This window comes from Sphaerodactylus townsendi, linkage group LG03 (assembly GCF_021028975.2).
Source record: "Sphaerodactylus townsendi isolate TG3544 linkage group LG03, MPM_Stown_v2.3, whole genome shotgun sequence".
In the NCBI taxonomy this organism is placed as follows: domain Eukaryota; kingdom Metazoa; phylum Chordata; class Lepidosauria; order Squamata; family Sphaerodactylidae; genus Sphaerodactylus; species Sphaerodactylus townsendi.
In genome coordinates, this window is record NC_059427.1 from 62,175,584 (window position 1) to 62,199,855 (window position 24,272).

The 24,272-nt window shown below is 38.0% G+C and overlaps 1 protein-coding gene across 1 annotated transcript in view; it reads right to left on the reverse strand.

The window, feature by feature from the left end:
* Nucleotides 1-2,508: 2,508 nt before the first annotated feature.
* The window catches only part of ATP2B2 (ATPase plasma membrane Ca2+ transporting 2), a 325,928-nt gene continuing 304,164 nt past the window's right edge, over nucleotides 2,509-24,272 (reverse strand). Inside the window, exon 19 of the mRNA XM_048487339.1 lies at nucleotides 2,509-9,313. Coding sequence (XP_048343296.1) covers nucleotides 9,005-9,313 — 309 coding nt within the window. The 3' untranslated portion in view covers nucleotides 2,509-9,004. The remainder of the gene's footprint in view (nucleotides 9,314-24,272) is intronic.

Below are 24,272 nucleotides of genomic sequence, written 5' to 3' on the forward strand. Positions count from 1 at the left end.
CTGTCTCATTATGTGTTCCTCAACTGTGGAGTAATGGGGTATTATGAAGAAGGAGGCATAAAGACCCATTAAAACAGTGTTGGCTGCCTGGGAATAGAGCAAGGCGATGCAAAGCCCCAGAGCCAATGGAGCAAGGCTATGAAAAGGCACAGAGCTTGTCTTATGCACCGCAAAGGGAAAACGTAGTAATAGCTAGGAAAAAGACTGCACAATAACAGCGTAACGCAGAGGGCTATGGAGAAGTGGCATCCCTTTTAACTGTTGTACCTGTCTGAGGAGATGGGGGGGCGAATCAGTTGAGTCGCTGTAGTGGCCAGTGGGGGGCAGGTGAATTAGTGCGCAGGCTGGGCATGGAGGCACAGTGGGCTGGCAGTGGTGAGGTGCAGGAGAAGCTGCTGAGAAGGCTGGCCAGTGGGTGGGGTGGCTGAGTCCTGCGTGGTGGGGGGTGGGGCAGCACTCGCCAATGCAAACGGGAAACCTGGAGGTCGTGCGTGTGGCAGCCAGGCGCTCCCAGGCATGGGTCAATGAGAAGAGGGAGCTGGAGGCGCAGGAATCAGTCAGCTCGCTGAAGTTGCCGGCGAAGTGAAGAGCGCTGGTGAGGGCGGGCGCGCTTTGAGGCCAGGCATGTGCATTTGGAGGCATTGGGAGGAGGGGGAGAGGGCCTGCAAAGCATGGGCTGGTTTACTGGGGCATGCGCATTAGGCGGCGTTGGGTGGGAGGGGGAGAACACTGGTGGAGCGCGGGCAAGTTTGGCAGGTGCATGATGGAGGCGTTGGAAGGGTACTGGTGAGCATGTGCAGGTGGATTTGAGGCGAAAAAGCGTGTTTCCAGGAACAGACAGTGTGGTCCAATGGCAAGCCGTTTGGTGAAGGGGTTTGGGAGGTTACCTGTAACCCACAAACTCACGGATAGGATTTTATACATATAGATAATTATTTGTCTGGGATTAGTTGCATGTAGGACAGTGGTGGGATTCAACAGGTTGACACCACTTTGGCAGAACTGGTTGTTAAAATGGTGCTTGTAAACAACCAGTTGTTAAATTATTTGAATCCCACGACCAGAACTGGTTGTTAAATTGTTTGAATCTCACCACTGATATAGGGATATTATTTTTGATGCATTTATATACAACTCTTGACCAACAATCCCCCCCCCCCAACATAAAGGGATGATCAAGTCCCTGACCATTTTCTTCTCACCAAAGCACAATATTCTATGCATAGGATTCCTCAATTGGTGACCACCTTTCATAGAGACTCCCTGTATAGAGACTCTGCTTACACTAGGGCTTTCTATGTTCAAACTATGACATGGATCATGCCATACATTTTTCCAGTGTGTTCCCTGTTTTCCAGGGAAACCAAAAGCAGGAAACCTACCTTCAGACAAAATTAATTTGCAATCTTTTACTTCCATATTTTCATGGCACAGAAAACATTAACTTTGGCCATTTCCCTACTGAGAAATTAAATCTAGATACAACCAGGTTTCAAAAAATTCGGCAACTTTTCATCGAAGTTTCACCCTCCACAATGCAGCATGTGTGTGATGAGGATACCCATGTCTATCATGCTTTCAAACAGTGAAGCAATGCCCACGATCACGCGATTGAATGTGTGATCTGCTCCGCGGCTCTTTCTTCCTCATCCTGATTGGCTTTTGCACTGTGTTGGGGCAGAAATTTTTAAAACTTTTTTTTGCACAGCGACACGACCATGCGCATGCGTAGATAGGACGGTAGCTGTTTTTCATGCTAAACTACAATACTTTTTACCCACGCAGCTGCACTGGCACAAAAGTATAATTTTAGCTTACAGTTGGCACAGAAATCACATTCCATGCAGCCACCTTTTCCAAGTAGCCTCCACTGGTGCAAAACAAAAAAAAAAGGCTTAGATTGGCTGGAAGGCTCTGCGTCACTCCCTACGGCTGGAAAAACAAATCTAGATTCAAACCCTGATCCTCCCCACCGATCTGATTTGGTGCGTATTTTTCATGCAGGTTCTGAAAAAACACACGATAAGGAGGACAGGGAGCGCCAGAACAGGGATGAATCCATGTTCAGTGATCAGACAGTGGGGAGTTCTTGCTGAAACCTGGTTATTTTGCATGAGTATTACGTGATTAATTGACTGTGGGGAATTGACCAAAATCTATAACTTTTTCAAATGCAACAAAAAAAAATTTGCAACTGTTGACAAGAATTATTGTATGGATAAATTTTACACCATGCTTGTCTAAAAGGCAGATAATTTGTCACATAGAAGAAGAACTCAAACATATGTTCTAAAGTAATACCCTATTTAAATTAGTCAAATTTATGTACAGCAGGAGCTCTGATCCAGAGATCTACAACATTTAAGACTTTGCAAGAAGAAAGACTATGAAACAGTTTGGGGTTATAAAAGTCTGCAATTTTATTTAATGGTTTGGAATCACCCGGAATGGATTTGTTTTGAAAATAGATTATATTTCACCAATAACATCACATTGTCTTGCCTTTTACAGCCCCATCCAAACAGCTCAGGAGGCTAGCGACAGCACCACTGCCACACTGCTGCACCACCTCATGAAGGTGGCACAGTGAGGCAGCAATGCTCTGGGAAACCCCAGCCACCTCAAAAGCCTCCGTAGCTGAAAATGGGATTATGCCACCCTTTATATTTGTGTGGTATAACACACATGTTCTGACAAACTACTACAGCATGCAGTAGTTTTATGCAAAGACATGACTCTTCCATGTTCATAAATTGTTTGGAAAAGCAAGGATATCCAAGTTTCTCAATGGACTTTCTGGAACTATCCAGGAACATGTGAGGCAATGTAGAAAGCACAACAGGAATAAATGGAGTAGTTTCAAAAACCCTTATTCAGAATTCTTTCAGGCCACCCAAGTCCTTACAGCGATAACAGCTCAGTGACCTACTTTCAAAGAGCCATTATTAAGCCTAATTACCTGGGATAAGATCAGTGTCCAAGTCCCAAGATTCTGCACTTGACCCCTGTTCATGCTGGGACAAACTGCAAAAAACAAAGGAATAATATACTTCATCAACTTAAACTTCCATGCAGCTCAAGAAGGATAACAGCAACCAGAAAACAGGTAACAAGAAGAAAGTAGAAAAGATGTGTAACAATCTTGGGCAATTAGTGATGGAGAGGTAAAATTTTTCACACCCCTGAACGGAATCAATTATTGGCTTTCAAGGGAGAAAATGATGACAAATGAAATATACCTGCTGGCAAAAGAAGGGCAAGGCCAGGCGAAGCATTTTCAGTCTAAACTCAGAATATGAGCTGTGTCCAAACAGTTGGAATCTTCACACCAGTAGGGAACATCGTGCAAACAGTCTCCAGCATTACATGGAAGCAACAACAGGGATGCATTTCATTTTCTTCTCAGCTGCTTCCAAAATACATTTTATCACAAACAATTTCTGAAACTGGGCATAAGATTTAAATGCAACATGGGTTTTCAGTTCAGGATTGGGTTTTTAAATCTTTGTTTTGTATGAGAATATTCTTTTGTATGTCACTGGATCAGGTCCAGTAATTCAGCATGAATATTGAATGCATTCACACTTGGAGTAAATCTAGATATATCATGCAGTCAAAACTTTGGGTTTAGGTTTCTGTGATTTGCTTTTGCAAATCAGAAATAAAATGGCCATTTATTACCAAGTAAGGTTTTAATAAAACATTTCACATTTAGCAATTTGAATGAATTTAAATGGATTAAAGTAGATCCCAACAAAATATATTGCTAAGACAATGAATATAATCTGAATCTCACACACTTCACCAAATGACAGAGTAATACATTAAATGCAGTTACTGTTACTTGAAATTTAGATGTATAAAACCTTTAAAAGAAACTGATTCATTTAAAGACTGTATGATTGTTCTTGCTGGGCTTCCAATAGTTCATTAATTTTTAACTACCTTTAAACAGGTTTACGTTTTTTCATATTTTACTTTGTAAACTGGCTCAGGCAGATTCTCTAGAGAGGTTGCATAGACTTTTTCTCAATAATATTTTTTCTAACATTAATTCTTGTAATACGACAAAATAAGTTGCTAATGACTAGTTTCCTGAAGAAGGGATTACACGGATTTAAATGAATTTATTGCAGCCCAAAATTACCAATATGTCCAATTAACATACATTCTTCCTTTGTATGCTAAGCACAAACTTTCTTCAAGCTTATAGAGCACTAGAAAGGAGCTAGAAAGTAGGAGCAGAGCAATAGCTCTATTATTTACTAACACAGATGTTGATGACAAGAACTTAAGGGAGAGGCTGTGGCTTAGTGGTAGAGCATCCACTTGGCATGAAGAAACATCCAGGTTCCATCTTCATCATCTCCAGCAGAAAAGATCAGGTGATAGATAATGTGAGATACCCTAAAGAGCTGCTGCTGCTAACCTGAGTGGACAATATTGATCCTGAAGGGTTAAGAATCTGAATCAATGTAAGGCATCTTCATATGCACATATATGTAATTAAAAAAACTGGTTTATATGCTGGTTCCTTCATTTCCTTCTGGATCTGCTGTTCGGGGACATTGTAATAACCTAATTAGCTATTCTTATTTGTGAAAATTCTCTGAAAGACCTTATAGACTGACACAGTTGACTTCCTATGAATTTTAGTTGCTGGGTGGGACTGACTGGCTTAAACTGCACCATACTGATATTCAGCAGCTTTCATTCTACATTGTATCACCAAATATGGTCTGCAAAAGTAAGAATTTAAATCAAAATGCAATTTGTTTAGAGTTTGATTTTTAAGCAACTTTGAAATCCAGAAGAACATAGGGCCTGAAAAACCAACCTTGTCATTGTATCTCGTTACCTACAGGGATTGTGCCTCAATATTTAATTAACACCCCTCCCACACCCCACCAATAATATTTTCACATGCTAAATAGTGAAAAAAGCAACTACCAGCTGAGAATTTGAAACTGCATACTCACGACAAAGTCTTTATACCATAACATATATATAGGCAGTTTAGCACAAGAATTGTCCAAAATTTCATATGTCTCAGAGCTGCTGGATCCCTAGGGGGCTGGATCCCTAGGGGGCTATTGCTAAAGGTATAATGGGCTGAGTGCAAAAAGTTCAAGTCAAAAAGGATAGAAAATAGTCATACCAGCTCAGTATTAGTATTACAGCTACTGGGGATGTCTAAACGAAAATTTATAGAACTCTTACTATTGACAATGATTTCCCCTTCTATCACTCAAAAAACGCTTCCATTATTGGTAATGAAAAGGTTCAATGTAGACTTAAGTATCATCTTGCCACGTGAAAAGGACAATTTTGCTACATTTCTACTTCCACAGTTTTGTGACCAGGTGTAGTAAAATTCTTCTCAAAACTTAGCATAGGCTTCTTAGAGACATCTATTTCCCCATACATATTATCACATCTGAGTTGTAGTAAAATACTCCTTGACAAGGTGGAACAGGTGGCTAACTTAGTCATCAGTGTGGTCTCTCATGAATTAGACATACTAATGACCTTCTCCAGTTGAAACATGCATGCTGTAGAAGTCTCCCTTTGGTAAATGCCCTTGTCCAAAAATATTCTAAAGAAAACTCATATTCCTTCTCACAAGTATATTTTCTTGGAGACAGCCTATGTCACACTTGGCGCATGACCACTGTAAAACAATCACTCAGCAAACAGTTTTTTACAGAACCTTGACCCCAAATCTTCAGGGTGCCAACTCCAAGAGGCACTGCTGTCTTCTATGAAACATAATAGTGGATAACAAAATCTGTGTTATATTGACTAAAAGTGGAAATAATGAAGGATGTTATATTCAAGCTTTTATTGTTCATGCTGCTTTGTGAATTTATTTTTTTTCAATTTCCACTTGTGCTCCTGCCAGGAGGTATTTATGACAGTAAGCAGCAAGAGTAAAATGGTATCATTTTGTTTCAAACTATAAAATAATTTACATCACATACTTTTGTGTGTTTTTTGAAACCACAAACATTCCAGCATCACACTGTAGGAATAACAATAGAAAGCATAACCTTTTGCATAGTATTAAATGGATAGAGACAGTAGGTTCTTTATTTACAGTTATTGTCTAGATTTTAAAAAATTCATAAAAACAGATGAATAAACATATAGCAATAATAACCTGAATGAAATGGATTGCCAAATGTACTGCTATATTGTTTCCCACAAATTTCATGCTTTTAGGTACAGCACGTAGAAAGCAAGCATTGTATGTAGTTGCAGTGAATCTCAATATATAGATCATTTTGTTTCTTTGATCCATTCTTCCTGTCATGAGAGGCCAGGCAATAAAGAAAGGAAACATGAAAGGTCATTATCGGTCATTTCTTTCTTTAAAAATAATCTGTTTATCATATACATAATGCAGTTTCTGTTGACAGAAGCCGATGTTTTCTATGCATCACAGTTAGTGTATATCCTATTTCCTTTTCTTTTTCTATATACGTACAGAATGAAGTGTTTGTTTTTCTTAAACAGTTTTTTCTTCAAGTTTGCAAAACGTACCTTACTGGTCATTAAGAAATTGTATTACGATGTGCACACACACACACACACAAATGAAACAAAATCAAGAAAAGTATCTGCTAAAAAACAAATAAAAGGCAAACTATCCATATTAAGACATTGAAAACAAAAAAGTTTCCAATACCAACAATTGTGTAGTTGTTTGAGTTGAAAGCTACATGCTTCCCCTGTATATAGGCTTTATTATTTTCTTTTCTGAAATGTGGTATCGCAAGTAAAATATAAAACCCCAGGGTTACACAGAAGTTAGTCACTCATTTACAACCCAAAGTGGACCCTTGCTAACATTCTAAGAATGAGCTGAAGTCAGCTGGGTGGGGTTTTCGTGCCAGGTTGGAGAGCTAAGAAACGAGTAACACTGTTTGCTGAGCAGAGGATTGTGTAAGCCTGGGAAGGTTTGCTGTTCAGCCAGACGTTTGGATCAGAGTGAGCTATGTGGAGCCAAAAGACACTTAAAGCTTCTTTTAAAAGTCCAGAAGCTGGCAATTCAAGCTGGCTAGAGCTTTACAGGACTGAATAGTCGTGGTGCACATTAGTCATTTCAAACTGCAGTTTGGCCAGAAATCTCATCTTGTCGGAAGAGTTTCTGGCTTGGAATAATTCTTCTGACTACAGAGTTGTTAGCCAACTTGAAAACAGAAGACAATATAAGAACAAGTGAAGTTTCTGAGCTAATTAAAAGGGCCTTCCCCCACAACGTTTCTGGCATAACTGATCATATTAATCAAATGTCTTTTTTGTACTATACAAGTTCATGGAAAAGACCGTATGCTGAAAAGTCTTGAAGCAAACCTTGTATTAAATACAAAAGTCATTTATGAAAAATCTGTGACCCACAAAGTGCTTAGCATTCAAGTGGTTGACATAAGAATTATATATGCTTTTAAGTTACCAGGGCTGTTACCATCTTGAATGTTTTTTTAAAAAACTCACCCACAGTATTACAGATGTATACAATGGCTTTTCTTATCAAAAGCACAATACATTGGGGACAAAACAAAATAGGTGGATTTGCTAATATATACTACAGTGACTACAGGAAGACAAGCTTGGTTTAAAAATAATCACACAAAGCACATTTCAGTATACACTTCATAAAGTTTCATTCAGATCTACATAGTGCAGAAGATGATATTTTCTTTTTTAAAAAAAGTCAAAGCAACAAACCATAGTGGTTCTCATCCAAAATGCCAACAGCCCATATATTGCGAGAAATAAATGCCTAAAGTTCTATTAGAAAATAATCAGCACACAGTATTTCAACACTAGTTTATCTTCATACATAGCCAAATATAACTTATTTTTGAGCTGATATTCAGTAACTCCACTGAGCTTTATTTTATTAAAAAAATATGTTTAAGAAGCCATTGCAATACACTTAAATAAGGAAATGGCCTAGTCATTGAGTATTGCATCAAAACAAGGTCAAACAATTCATTAAAAAAGAGAAAGAGCAAAAAACCTGATCGTTTAACAAAAGGAAGCCATTCTGTTTCATCGCCTTCTATATAGGATTACAATGCTACATCCAGTATGTTATATTTTGGCTTCTTTTGTTATTTGCTAGCATTATCTACATTTTAAAAAATGAACAGGCAAAATCAGATCACAGTTGTAATAAAACATCCAGAGTGCCATATTACAGAAATTTTCATTGAATTGAGCAATTTGTATATTATCTCGGCAGGAAGTGCTGTTTTAATCCTACAAATAGTTAAGGATATTTATCTACAGGTCTGTAAACAAATTACATTCTTTATTTTTAGAACATAAATAAGTTAAAATAGAGCCATTTGAGCAGAAAAAGGCAACATGCCAACGAAGAAACTTTATATATACATATATAACTATATATATAACTATATATATATAACTATATATATATATAACTATATATATGGATATATACACATATATAGTTATAATATATCATGTATATATTTATATGTATATATCTCTATATATAGTCTTATAAATGCTTATTAGGTTCCTCTGTCCAACTGGTGCAAATCTACTGTGCAAGTTAAGCTTTGCAACTTCAAAAAGTTATTTAAATTAATCTATACAACTGAGTCCATGCCACACAAGCATTTAAAAAAACTCACAGACCAGTGAATTGGATAAATAGCCTCAAAGAAGTCCTTTGCATTTCCTGCTTAAGGAATAAAAAGAAGGGAGAGCTGGAAGTGGACAGTACATTCATGCAGGAGGGCATTGGTATTGTTTCCATTTTGTTTTGTTTTCTGCAGGGGCACAAGAAAGGAATATGTAAATCAGCCATTCATTCTTTTTCCCAAATCACCGTGATCAATGATTAGTTTTCTTTCCTCTTTTTCAAAGCAAATAGGAGTTCAAACAGCTTCTCAGCCAGCATTGTTTGTACATATTTTCTATGTATATATTAATATTTATATTAATATTTTTGCAGTGACATTTTCAGCTAAAGTGATGTCTCCAGGCTATGGATTGGGCTTCCTGGACTAGAAGAGGTAGCTGATTTACTTGTGTCAGTTGTAAGGTTTATTCCACTGTCAATAGCACTGTTGTTCTTGTTCAGCGATGACGGCGGACTTGGGTTTTGCTTGAGCGCGGGGTCTTCTAGTTCCGTATCATCGATGAGAGGAATATGGGGCTGGGAATCTTCTATCCTAAATTCAGGATGAGTCATAAAGTTGTGAATTGATGTTCTAGATTCTGGTTTTTCTAAACCTTCATAGAGAGAGCTACGGAATGCCTTCACGACGCGGATCTGAGAGGAGGGGGAAAAATAAGAGAGATGTCAGTGCTAGTTGCCTTTGCAAACCCTCATACATTTTTGGGGGAGGGGTGAGAAAAATATTGCGTATGGTTATGGCAGAGCAGGCAGCTGTAGTCCATAGTCTCTGGATGCTAAATGCATAAACAAGTGACCCAGTTTTGTGCATTTTGAGTGTCTGAATCAACTGCAATGTTAAAACGGTATGAGTTTAAAGCCATCAGAACACTGATGGGAAGTATTGTTAAAGAAAGTGAACATCCACTCATGTGATACATCCTAGTAAAAGACAAGCCATGTTAATTCCAATGCAAATGTAGAACCATGCATGTTGATAGTTTTGCCGTGAATAAGTTAGGAAGCTTATTATGTTTCATTTTAAAAGTCTTGGTAGAGGAAAACAAAACACAAAACAAATCACACATCTCAAACAAGGAAGCACAAAACAGACACAGTTGGATGGAAAGGTATGAAAGACAGACATAAGCACCAAATGATAGAGCAGAAAAATGCGTCCATTTTTTAAAAGCAAGATCTAAATGGAGCAGCCAGGAGCACACAAAAAGCCAAGCAAACAAAATACTTGAGCAAAAACATGCTATGCAGAAAAAAGTCACAACTATCACAAACACAGCTAACTGGCACACAACAACTACACTTGGAAGCCTGGATAATGTGAACGTGTTATTTCTTGATCAAACTTTTGTTTGTTTGTTTTCCTTCATGCATATGTGAGGTAAACACTCGAGTATAGACCCACTGTTCTAGCCATTTTTTTAAAAAAACATAAAACCTTATTAATAAACAAGTAGAAAGTCGTATAATGATTATTGGGTTTCACAGAACTGAGATACAAAACAAAACTCCTTAATTTTCTGTGTTTTAAAATTGAACTTTTTAATGCCTCATCTGCAGCACTTGAGTTATGTCCATTAAATTATACCAAGACATTTTTTTGCTGTTTCAACTTTGAATCACAGAACAAAGAGAAAGTCAGCTGAAGAAGCTCATCAGTAAGATGTTATGACAGCACACTTGTTTACTCTGCCTGCCATGAGGTGCAGGAGTTGGAGTGGGTTTGCAGGGTCAAGAGTGAGCAGATAAGTTCTGCAGCACTAAAACAGGAGAGCATTTGGGGAGTATTCTTAAAAGTTTTAAATGTTACTAGTGAGAAAAGACAGAATTTCTTGAAGGAAAAATCAAGAGAGAAATAAACAGAATGGCAAGTACGTCAACTCTTGGGAGATGTATTGTGACCAAAAATGAATTCTGGGATTGTTGATCTTTTGTCTTATCCTCTAATTATGAATGAAGAATTAATGCTAATCAGAATGAGACAGAACTAGTACATGCTTGTGGCAGAACTGTTGCAAGTATTCCACTGGCTAGCATGTTCTTAGGCCCCATTTGATGGAAACTCCCATGACGAACACAAAGAAAATTTGGGAAACAAAATAGATTCTGAACCCAGACAGCACTCAAAATTCAAAGCTATATTAGAAAAACTTTGTGAGAATTGCTAGAGATTGTGAAAGACATCTGTGTGAACCAATGTATGACTAGGCACAATGCAGAAGATGGCAACAAGTAACTTTTTCATTGTGACAAATTTACCACATGGCAGCTGTCGTAAAAGGGGAAGGTAACAGCTTCTAAATGCTTGCACTATGATAAAGGTAGTGCTGCTATGACTCTACCTATTTGGATTTCTAAGGACTTGGGGGTGGCTGCTTCATGCTGTTAGAAGTCATCATGTGGTTAGCTCTTAAGTGGCTCTTTGCATATAGTTCTGGATGACCTGGTGTCATTCTGATGCTGAAATCTTAAGCATACTTACTTGGAAGTAATTGACATATTAGAACTTCCACACTTAGGATCAGGTAATTAGGGACAGTGCCTTAGCAATGCCTTTATCTGAGCAGTAGTTATTTCTCTATCTGGGAGGGAAGGTGGCATGGTTTCACATGATCTCATCAGATCTCAGATATCAGTAGGATCACTGCATAAATGGGAGGCCACCAAAGAAGATTCTGCAGAGGAAGGCAATGCAAAGGACCTCTGCTTAACTGCTTGCCTTGAAAGCTCCTTGCTCTGCTAGCCAGAAGTCATCTATGACTTGGTGGCACTTAATACAAAGTTATTTCTGCAGAATAGAAACAAAAGTGCTGCACTTCTGCAAACATTTTTCCTTCATCATAAAATATAGCCTTCATCTGATGATCTCTTGGGAGGATTTACTTGTCTGGCCTTTGAATAGTATACATTTCAACAGCTTCTGCTTTTCCAAACATTTATGGAAAAAGAATCCAAATATTCATCTAAGCAGTGTATTGCTTTGATCACCCAACTCAGACATGCAGCAGTAAAGAATGCCTTGAACAGGTTGTTAGAAAGCTCAGGAAAGGATAGAGAGAAATAAAAACATGCTTCAGAAGAATGTTCATGGCCTTATGAATTCATTACTTGGGATGTCTGATACTTTTCTAAGCAGTTTGGACTAACCTTAACCCTGGTTTTATAAACTGTGCCTTATATTCAGTTTTGTCAAATGTTTTAAACTGAGATGACAGAACCTCATTGTAATTTGTAGTTTTTAAAGAGAAAATGTATAAACCAAAAATTAATGTGAGAGCGAATGACTGTGTTCTAACTACAATATAATGAATTGTATAAGCATAAATCTTCTCATATGTATTTCAAAGAAAATTTAGAAGTATTATTATAATAGTTTCACACTTTGTTACAAAATTATCATTTATATTCTGTGTGATTGTGACTGAGAGTTTGCCAAAAGCAATCCAATGATTGCTCCTCTGGCAGATTAGGCCCAAATCCAGCAGTTTAATCATAGAACCTGCTTAGATCACCAGACTCACACTTAGGATTATATAGTTTATCACATCAGTATATCTTCTTGCGGTTAATCAATTCAGATAAATCAGAAAGAGATCACAGAACCTTCTTAGGGTTCTCAGATTGAACCTAGAAACTAATGGGAATATTGGAGGTGAGAACATGGGGAGTTCAAAACAAAAAAAGCAAGCAAAACTGTACCTTGGCTACACCTCCATACAACAAATTAGCAAGTAGTACAAAAAGTGACAGTGAATGTAATGTCTACAAAGACACATAAACAATGGCATTGGCCACAAAATTCATGCAAGTAATGGCCAAGGCCATTGTTTATAAGTCTTTGTAGACATTACATTCATTTTTTCCACTACTTGCTAGTTTATTGTATAGAGGTGTAGCCAATATATAGTTTTTGCTTGCTTGCTTTTTTTTTGAACAGGGGGTGATAAAAAAACTGACATGGGGTAGCTATAGGAAAACCCTGGTTTCTAGCCATTCCTAGAAAACCCCTATCGCTTCCATTTTTTCCTTAGAAGTGATTAGCAACATTGCTGAAATTGTTGTTTAGAAAAAAATCTCTGGCAACCACTCCCAGCAAGAGTGGGCAACGACTGCAACCAAGTCTCCCACCTAGTGTCACAGCTGTAGGCCTCCTTCCCTTTCACTTTCAATGAAAATATTTTTACTAACTTCATTAAAAATGTAGAACTATGACAACCCTTAGGGTGTTCTTGCTCAAACTAGCTCAAACTACACATGCACCTCAACCTGCCAAAGGTGCCTTGCATGCAAGCATCCAGTGTTTCTGGACTGAATGCCCTAAACCCTAAACATTAAGCCAATTGTCATTTCACTCCCTTTGAAATCCATATTATAGCACCATCGCCATATCTGAACATCTCTTCAGTAACATGTTCCCAGCTTGCTCGGAAGTAACTTGGCTCGAAGTTTTGGCTCGAAGACAAATTGGCAAATAGCATGTATTCAAATACCCACACTTCTTTTTATACCTGTGGAGTTTAACTACACTGCGCAGGAGACCATTTGGGAAAGGGAACACTCACAGGTCATTCTGGGCTAAAGTTTATATATTTCTGAAACTGGATCTATATTTTTTTTGCTCAGAAATCATTAGAATTAAGACCTAGCAGCTTCATTTCAAAGCAAAGCATATAGAGACGATAATATAAACCAGATCACTGAACTGAGACTTGTGTAAGCAAAAGTACTAAACTATAAGTTTATTTGATTATATAATGTTTAAAAGGACCCTACATAACTGTTCAAGTGTTATTTTTACTATTATAATGTGTATATATGGTGGACAAACCAGAAATAGATTTGAACTACATGGTGATCATGTAATGGACATTGTTTATGAATAGACAATGCCAAGGTACAACAAACAATGAGGTACAGCTCCCTTTTCTCACAGTAATGGATGCAACAGAAAGAATGAACTGTCTTAACAAAGGACTTTGGGTAGGGTGGGGGAAACATAGTTCAGGACATTTTGACATGACTTTTAAGTTTCCACTTCTTTCTTCTCTGTAGCTGTAATAAAAAGTATTTCAGTTTGCCCCACCCTGAAAGTTATTTCATATTTCATGAATATATTTGCATCAGGCAAAGAAAGGAGAAATATAATTTTTAGATACTGCAGATTTTTATCCTCACTGGGAAAAAAAATATCTGATGAAGTCTAGAATACCACACTTAAGTACAATAGTGCCACTTAAATACAGAGGATCAGTTTTCAGGTCAACAGATGTTATATAGTAGGTAGCATATGGGCTTATACTCGAATGTTTACCTGGCTTCATATAAGCCAAGTATCTGGAGTTTGGTTCACATTCATGTCAGGCTCAAGGTTAAAGACTCACAACCTCTTTTTATTTCACTCTCTCCTGCTGAACCCTTTTGTCCAGTGATCTCTAGCCCTCTGGGAAAACAAACACATTTAATATTCAGAAAGTAAAGAATAGGGCACTGCAAAAGCAAATAATTCAATTCTATTGAAAGGACAGTAAGGAGATTAGTTTATAAAACAATGTTTTGCCAAGAGATGCCAACTCTTAAGGTTTAATTGATACTGTTCTTGGTTAGGGATGTGGTTATACAAAGGCAAATCTGATACTACATTAGCGACAGCTCATATGTTCAAGTTTTCCCCACTGGGAAATATGTTCAGAATATTGAAAACATTGAAGGCCAGTTCACATATTCTGGCATCCTTGTATGAGTATCTTTAGAGCATTCATAGGCAGTTACCTGTGTGAACTGACATCACATTAGCGGGGTTATATGTACAGCCACTGCAATTTCTTTGATTAATGACACTTATTCAAGTTAGTGCAACCATAGAAATGGTAGTAACAATATCAGAGCCCCCTCAATCAGTGGAAGCACATGTTTTACAGACAAATGGATATCACAGGTGATAAACCTCTGGGTAGCCTATAGGGAGAACCACCAAGAACCTTGGAGGCATATAGATGGGATACACCATCACATTGATAGTGTAATATCTTTTCTAGGCCAAACCTACTGAATCCTACAATGGTGAAACATCTATTGTTTGAACCAGAAATGGAATACTATGCCATCAATGTGTCAATGATTCTTTTCTATTATCTTTTCTACCACCAGCATTCAGAGAAATGGTGGGAGTCAGGGGCTTGAAGCAGGAGCACTCCCTCTACAGTGAAAGACCTGCCAATTCTAGTGGTGTACAGGTAACCCTAAAGCATCTGCATGGTTTTCAGTATTTTCAAAATTCTGAACATAATTAAAAAGGAAGGGGAATAAAGCAGAGTACAGAAATTGAAGTAACATTAACTTGTGATTGAATACAGGATTATTTGTTCTGCTTAGTTTTATTTCCTTTAAAATCCACTGAGCATTTGGTGGGGATTCTGGGATGGTGCATATTTACACCATTTGCACACTTTTTTTGTGATCTGGAGAATACATGTGTACAAAAAGCAGAGATTTTCATGGAAACAGGTATAGGTTTTTTGTCACCAAGGCTCATTCCGCACATGCAGAATAATGCACTTTCAAACTGCTTTCAGTGCTCTTTGAAGCTGTGCGGAATAGCAAAATCCACTTGCAAACAGTTGTGAAAGTGGTTTGAAAACGCATTATTTTGCGTGTGCGGAATGAGCCTTGGTGACAAAAAACCTATACCTAAGTCACATCTGACTTATGGTGATCCTGTAGGGTTTTCAGGCAAGAGACCTTCAGAGGTAGTTTGCCATTGCCTGCCTCTGGGTAGTAACCCTGGTATTCCTTGGAGGTCTCCCATCCAAATACTAGACAGGGTTAGGGCTGAGAGTATGTGACTAGTCCAAGGTCACCCAGCAAGCTTCCATAGCCCAAGTGGGTATTTGAACCTGGCTTTCCTAGGTCCTAGTTCGGCAACTTAACCACTACACCATTCTGGCTCTCAAGAAATCAGTACCATATATAAATACCAAATGTCTAAGTATATTGTAAAAAAGACGGAAACCAATTCCTGACCTTAGGGATTCATCACCCCCAAACCAAAACTAAATTAAAACAAAAAAACCAACAAACAATTCAACCTTTGTATATTTGAAATAATAAAAATAATGTACATATTTAAATAATACAAAATACCCCTTTGTTTACAGTGCATTAGTAAAAGACCAAACACATTTCAACAATCTTCCTCAATTGTCAATTGGAGGGCCCTGCTAGCTGCTTTGGAACCTCCGCCAATGTGGTGGCTCTGAAAGCAATGGGGGCCAGAAAGAGAAAGTGATGGGCAAAAGAGAGAGAAAGAGTGATAGGGTGGAGGAAACAAAGAGACAGAATGTGATATGCATTGGGACAAAAGGGTGGCAGGTGGGAGAAAAAGTGAGAGTCTGAGAGAAGTAGGAGAGAAATCAAAGGTTTCTTATGGGTCCCCACTTGTGTTTTATAACGGCAAATACAAAACTCTAAATTTAGGACCATAAAAATATTATAATACTACCAGTCCAATCTAATTCCTCATCCAGATCATAGAAACCATAAACTTATTTTTACTATTGCTGATCTTGAAATGTACATAGGTTTTTGAGTGATGAATCCATAAGGTCAGGAATTAATTTCAAAGTCTTTTTACATTACATTTCAAGAATTTTGTATTTATATATGGTATTGTTTCTTTGCAATTCTCAGCTTTTTGCTTTTGATTTCTGTTGTAGTTCCCTTTTTTCTTGATTGTGTACATGTGTACATCATCAGAACATACGTCCAATTCTTCAAAGAGGAAGAAAGGATTGTAACAGTCAGGTAAACATTAATATGTATGGATGTTAGCCAGTGTATTCCATTTATACTTAATGATGCTTACACAGTGCCCAACCACATATAAGACTTCACTGGCATAGTGAATGACAACTATTCAATAATGTTTTAAAATTTGCAAGGCCTTTTCAAAATAAGTAACATAAAAGGAGAAGTAACTTATTTTCCTCCCATTACTGAGGCCTTAAAAATGCACACTAGCAAGGTAACCTTCAAAGAGAGCAGTATATTCAAAACTTACTTAATAAAATACTTAAAACAAATTTCACTCAGCTGTTCATTTCCAGTTCTTATACATGTTTATATCTTTGTACAACCAATGCCCTAAACAAAAAGCTTTACAAAAATGTCATATATCATAAATTTATCTCTAAAAATATTCAAACACAAAGTAATACCTATTTACTTGAATTTTTGAGAAGCACAGGTTTCTCAGTTTTTAGTGTGATGGAATGATCAAAGCGGTGGTGTGAATTGTGGAAAGAAGATATGAAGGCAGAAGTATATATTAACAATTCTGAGCTTGTAAATAGAGTTAGCCTCAATGCCAGCCACAACAAGTGCTACCATCACAGTGATGCTTGTTCAAAGGGACAGAGTATGTAGTCTTCAAAATTCTATTTCTTGTATGATGGTCCCTGCCTGCCTTCTGGAAAGTTTTCTGGAGCATCTGATAAGGTGGTTGTTTGGAAAACATCTATTAATTTTCATGAAACCAGTACGAATAGGTCAAAATATAACTATGTAACTATTTTGAAAATTTTAATGTGATTAATAAAACAGTCCTAAACAATTAAACCCTGCTAAGACCATTATTTCAGTGGCCTTAGAAGATGATAACTCTATTTAGGATTACACTGACAGCACAAGTCAAAGACCATTTATAGAATCATGTTATTATGATTGCAACAGCTGTCCTTCATTAGCTGCTATAGATAGAAAAGTTTAATAATGATTTACCTAGCAGGGGTGTGAACCTAGAAACATTTCATCATAATTTCAGATTTGGGCTTTGGTGGGTCATGGGGGAGTTTTTACTGTGATTACTTATTTTCTAGTAAGATATTACCAGTTTGAGATTCAAATCTGTGTGAATTTTCAGGTTTCAGAGGTCAAAAACATTATTTTCAAAAGGGGAATGAGATAGCTGTTTACAAAGGTGATGGCACCATATTTGCATAGAACATAGTCCTCCCTCTAATCTAACCCACCTCATAAGTTAGAAGCATACTAAACAAAGAGTTTTGATTTTACAAATCCCCTAAAGTAACTGTTTTCCTGCGCAGCTGTACTTCCCCTTATTGATTCCTAAAATGGTGGCAAAGCAGCAGTCAGCAGGAGAATTGCAGATGACCACGGCATTAAACAAAAACCAATCCCTCCCAGGCTACATTCATTTTGTTTTCCTATTCTTTTAGTAACTCTGCATTTGCCATCTTTCCATGATGTGGTCTGTTTCCTTTCAACAAAGCTTCTTTTGTAGACTGTTACTTCCTTTCCACTAATCTGCCATTATTCCCTACGGGGGAGGGGCCTGTAGTGCCTGTGTTTCAATCAAATGACCCTAAAATTGCCATGGAGTGCAGCCTATCCACTAAAGAATCCCCAAGTTTCAAGAAAACTGGACCAAAAGGTTGAATCCTAACAGACCCCTGAATAAAGTGCCCCCACTGTATTGTGCTCACAAAGCTATAAATGCTTTGTGAAAAAAAAATTAACTCATGCTCTGGAATATCATGTAAGCTTGGGGTTAAAATAGCCTCCAGAAATATGATCCCTCAAAACCAAACTCTTCACAATATAAAAAAGTCCAATGATTATTCAGGCCCTAAGCTAACACATCCTAGCCAATATGAAAAAGAAGCCTCCTTCCCACTCTATTAATATATAGAATTGAAAAAAGTGTTTGTTTAACATTTTTGTCGGGTGCACACCATTTGAAGAAAGAACAAGAAAAACACTGGCATCAAAAATGAGAAGAATCTCCATCCTTTCATGCATCCCCTAAGGTCATAACTAGACAAGATACTAGAATCCTGTAATTTGGCCTTCTGTCTCTTTACATTTCTATTAATAACAGTCACAGAAAAGTCTAAGTTTGAATGGGATAGTGCTGTTGGGAGAGGGAGATTTACTTTTTCCCTTATGCTGTTATTTCTGTGTAGGTTATCCTTGGAACTGTCTTGATAGAGAAAACATTAAAGTGTCCATGTTTTCCCTACTGGGGCAAGTAACAGCAACATTAGACTAATATCTCTTGACACTTCACTGTCTGAATAATTTAGAGATGGTGAACACATAGGAAAATTATTATATCTGTGCAATTTTTTAAATTTTTAGGTTATGTGATTTTGTCCCATTTGTAGAAAGAAGAATCCAGCTATCTGTTCATAGAAATGGCTGACAATTTTGGACCTTCCCCACTCACTTGCAATAAAAGTCCCTTCCAGTCCTGGGAAAGCACATTCCCTGGAGTTGCGGGATCCATGGGGTCCAATAGGCATGATGGTTGGTGGACTGCAAAGATGGAGGCAAGGCAATAAAATAGCTCTTCCTGCATTTTCTATGACTAGAGCTGTCCTCAACAAAGAGGAAGGAGAAAGTAAGTTCACCTCCCATGCACACTGCGACCCACCAACACACATCTAGTGTCCCACATGGCCCTACATTTCTGGGAATCAGCTTTTCAAAGCCGAAAGGCACTGTTCGAAGGAAGTAAAAGCAGGTAATATCTACAATACTTACACAAACAGATCAGTGTATTCAACTCACTGGCTTGTGAACACAGTAGATATAAACAGCCGTTCTAGATAGGGCTGTACTCCACTGAAGGAACAAGTAGTTTGGGAATATTCTTGGATCCAAGCCTACAGTTGGATAAGTACTACAGTTGGATAAGTAGGTGGTAGCTGGACAGTAAAATGCATGCCCTGGTTAAATCTACATTACTGCACTGCACTCTCCATGTGGTGCCCTTGAAAATTGTTTGGAAACTTCAGTTGGTACAGAATGCTGCAGCCAGAATGTTAACCAAAGTAGGGTCCAAATCATTCCAGTGTTTGCCATCTACGCTGACTCCCAATCTGTTTCTGATCACAATTCAGGAAGTGGTGTTAACTTCTAAAGTCCTACATGGTTTGGGACTGGAATACCTGAAAGACTGTCTAAAGACGGAGATCCTTTGGCTTGGCCGTGGAGGGGGAGGTGGGGGATTTCCAGCCGCCAGAGAGGGAGGGGGCAATTTTGGCGCCGGTCTCCTCCGTCCACAGTCTGGGGGTCCACCTGGATTCATCTCTCTCAATGGAGACCCAGGTGGCCCTTGTAACCCGGACTGCGTTTTTCCATCTTCGTCAGGCCCGGTGGCTGGCCCCCTTCCTCTCTCAGGCAGACTTAGCTACTGTGATCCATGCAACGGTCACCTCCAGGCTAGACTATTGTAACTCGCTATACACAGGCCTTCCCTTGCGTTTGATTCGAAAACTGAAACTGGTCCAACATGCAGCGGCACGTTTGCTCACAGGGGGCGCCTTCCGTGATCATATTCAGCCTGTGTTGCGCCAGCTGCATTGGCTCCCAGTGGAATTCCAAATCATCTTCAAGGTGTGGGTTTTGACCTTTAAGGCCTTACGCGGCCTGGGACCCTCGTACCTTAGAGACTGCATTACCCCATATGCCCCTATTTGGCCTCTGCCGTTCAGCAGAGGCCAATTTGCTGGTGGTTCCTGGACCCTCAATGATGCGGTTGGCCTCCACACTGGCCAGGGCCTTTACGGCCCTGGCCCCAGCCTGGTGGAACACTCTTCCTCCAGCTGTCCGGGCCCTGCAGGACCTTAGTGAATTCCGCAGGGCCTGCAAGACTGAGTTGTTCCGCCGGGCCTTTGGAGTGATCAGTCGCTGAGTAGAGCGCCCCCCTTTACTCACTTTTACCATTCTATTTGGTTTACATCTACGTTACCCTCCTAAGGAGGAGTCCGGCCGTTCCCTCCTTTTGGGGAGGCTTTTTAATAAATTGGGTTATGGGACGCCTGTTATTATTGTATTAACTGCTGTTTTAATGGATTTAATGGATTTTAGTACATGTAATAATTGTTTATTTGTTATAAATTGTATATATGTTGATGTTGCGGTGCACCGCCCAGAGCCCCTTAGGGATGGGGCGGTCTACAAATCTAAACAATAAATAAATAAATAAATAGATAGATAAATAAATAAATAAATAAATAAATAAATAAATAAATAAAATCCTTGTGAACCTAACTGCTATGGTCAACTTCCAAGTTCTTGCTTCAGGAGACCTTGCCTCCTTAGATTAGGTGGGGGGCAACCTGGGAGAGGAACTGCCACCTGTCATCATGTGTGAAGATATTTTCATTTCATCAGGTATTCTCTCAGGGATCCCTTCTTTCTGCTGTGCTTTTGATTGTTTTTATGAATGCACATTGTATTCATTGTATGTGTATTTTAATTTGATAATTCTTTAAATGATGCATTTTGACTTGTTTTAATAGGTTTTAAGATTTGTTTTTGTTCCATTTTTTCAGTCTCCCTTGGTGCCCCTGATAGAATAAATGTTGTAAACGAACAAATAAATGAACACACTTGAGTAATGATGTGTAGAGTCCCTAACTTAACAGTTTATAGAGCAAAGCATCCGTGCAAAGATCAGGCAATAGTAAAAGTAGTTTGAAATGTTTTAGGGAGAAATATGAGCATATGAAAAGTGCAGAGATGTGGCATTCAGACCTTAAAGGTAGGTACTGACAGATATGTTAGAAAGAATGAGGACCTGTAAAGAAAAGTGAATTCAAATCCATCAACTTGTGCAAATATTCTAGCTACATGACTTAATGTAAGGGATGAGAAAAAGGGTTTCACTATCTCAATTCTGAATGACTGCTTCAGAAATTGGCATCTCTGTCATCAGATGCATTAAGAATACACACTCACGCCCAGCTGCCGCAGCAGGTGTGCTGGTAGGAGAGGAAAGAGCATTGGATAACGAAACGTGGCTAGGGCTAGAAATATTGGTTACATCCTGGTTCTGGCTGGTGACGGAGGATTGTCTCCTGAGAGCTCCCTGAAAGGAAGTGCCACTCTTGAAAGTATTGACTACTTCGATCTGCAATGGAGGAAAGAATGAGACAAGTTGCTTGAGGAATGGATACAAGCTTTGCAACTGATAGGAATAATATTTTAGCCATTTTGAGCTGCTCATACAAATGAAATTGTAATTAATGACAGTTCTTTAAACAACAGAGAATCATAGACAAGCAGTTTCTGTGTAGGGCAAGTTATGCAGCACCATCCACTACTATGCCAATTTATGACAGTAGATTTAGAATAGTTATGGTTAGGAGGATAACAATGTTTTCAAGAGGTCTGTGCCATTCAAGGGCTAGGATGGCACTGCCTTGTTATGTTCCACATATTCCTACAGACTAAAGGATTGAATCTTATACTTTCAACAACAGCAGGAACTCATGGAAATTATTTTTGACACTTTCCTCTCCACACTGCATCCTCCAAAGCCTACTCAGCAGACACTCTTAATTGTTTTGTGAGAACACCATGGGATGTTGTTCACAAAGCTGAAGCCAGGTGAAGAACATGGCAGAAATTGCTCCCCCACTTCTTTCTTGCCCCAGGCACATAAGAACTTGTGCTAGAGTTGTGAAGGGAAATTTCTGTGGATTGTTGTCCTTCTGGATTTTTTATTCATATCACAATATCCTGACTCTTCAGAGTGGTCTTAGGGGCTTGCAGTAAAAATCATTCCCACTAACTTAAGGGAGGCTGTAAAATCATATCCACTAACTTGCTCCAGTCACAGTAATGCAGAAACCAATTTTGTATCTGCATATATTATATTTGTGTGAAGATTTCATTCAAAATAAAGGGAAGACATATTCACATACAAACCTTTATACAGATATAATTAAAATAGATCTAAATATCACCAGTTTTTGGTTAATAAATTAATACATTTAATCTTAACTTCATATAAACTTCAACGGCATTTTTTTAAAAAATAGTAAATTTTGATCCTTTAAATGTATTACATAAAACTGAATGTGAAAACTCAGTGTTTTATATTTTTCATTTGCAAATAATTTACAACTTTCCCTGTCATGTATACCAGAATATTACTGTTCCTGAAACAGAAAGCCAAAATCTAATTTCCTTAGTGTTTAAAATATAATTAAAAAAACCTGACAATTTGCTATTCAAAATCTGCAACCAGAGGCACCTGCTGCAGGAAAGAAGTGGGACTACACTCACTATTTGGATTAATCCTTACATGTTTTGCTTTTTGGAAACAAGGACCAATAATTGGTCAGTATTTGTTACTGTAAATATTAGACATTTTATTCAGTTGAGATAGAAAAAGCATCATATATTTGTGTTTGTCTTTAAAGGTAATTTTAGACAATATGGCATGCCTACTGCAAGCCAACCACAGAAAAAAAAGTTGTAAAATAAAATTTTGAAATCATTACATTAAAACCAAACAGTAGTAGCTTAGCAGCATAGAAGGAACCATGGCGATATTCACATCACAAAAATATTATTTCAGGAAAAATAACATCACAACTAGTTTCTAAGATCTTGAAAACTATAGGTAAGCCATACAGATATCTACTAGTATAAATACGAATGAATCAAGTGTGATGTGGATTTCTGGCCTTATCATTACTTAAATTGAGGATGTAAACAACCAATAAGCTCAACAAATGTTGAAGTTCATTTGTTGTTTATTTCTTTTAATCAAATATATATCAGACTTACAGTCATTTTGTTGGTCTACAGAAAATTTATGATGTGACTTGTTAAGCAACACTAGGGACTGCTCTGAGGAGGAAGTTATTGGGAACCTGATGTATGAATTCAGTTATTTAGATCCTTGCCCATATCAACTACATTCATCTAGGAATCAGAAAAGTATGCTTATATGTTTAATTCAGACTTCAGATTCTAACAGGAGTATTGCAGCACCTTAAAGTGGCATATCTTTAGAAGTGGGCTCTAATCCATGGATGTTTATGCTTAAAGAAAGTTTTTGTTAACATTTAAAGTAAATAACAGACTTTCACTACAATTTGATTATTAGTGGTTTTTAAGGTTAATAACTGTTAAAATAATAAGCACTAAAAAGTGAAACTGCTGAAAATATATTTTTAGGGTTTACATACAAAGCAGAAGAAACTGGGAGTCCTTATGGATTTTTTTTTTTGTAATTTGGTTCATCTATTTCTTTGTGTGTGCTTTTGGTGTTGCAAAGATTTTGAGATACTAATAAAAATGTTAATCCAACCCATTTGGGAGCCTCCAGCAAAACAGGGATGTGAACAGTGAAAGAATACCATTTCTTAAAATAATAGCTGCTAGCAGATCTGAGCAGAAGCACATGAAACCAAAGATAGGCGTTTTCCCCATGGTCCAAATATCCTGAGATGGGGAAGTGAAACATCCCGGTTTGTGCATGAGTTTTGCATGGCTAACAGTTCTAAATTGGGGCTTCCCCGCAATATTTTTCTTATCCCAGGATTTTCAAAAATCGCCAAACTGGAGGTTCTTTTTTAAAATCCTGGGGTAAGCCTGCTACTGTGCAAAAACCAATCAGGAACACAGCCGGTTTATTTTTCCTGCCCAGACTCCTGATCTCCCCACCTGACGTTCGTTCAAGCTGCCACTAAAAAACAACAGCCAATCAGAATGTGGGACACTGAGCATGCTCATTACTGTAGCAAGCTTTCTACATGTTTACAAAGTGTGGCTGACACAG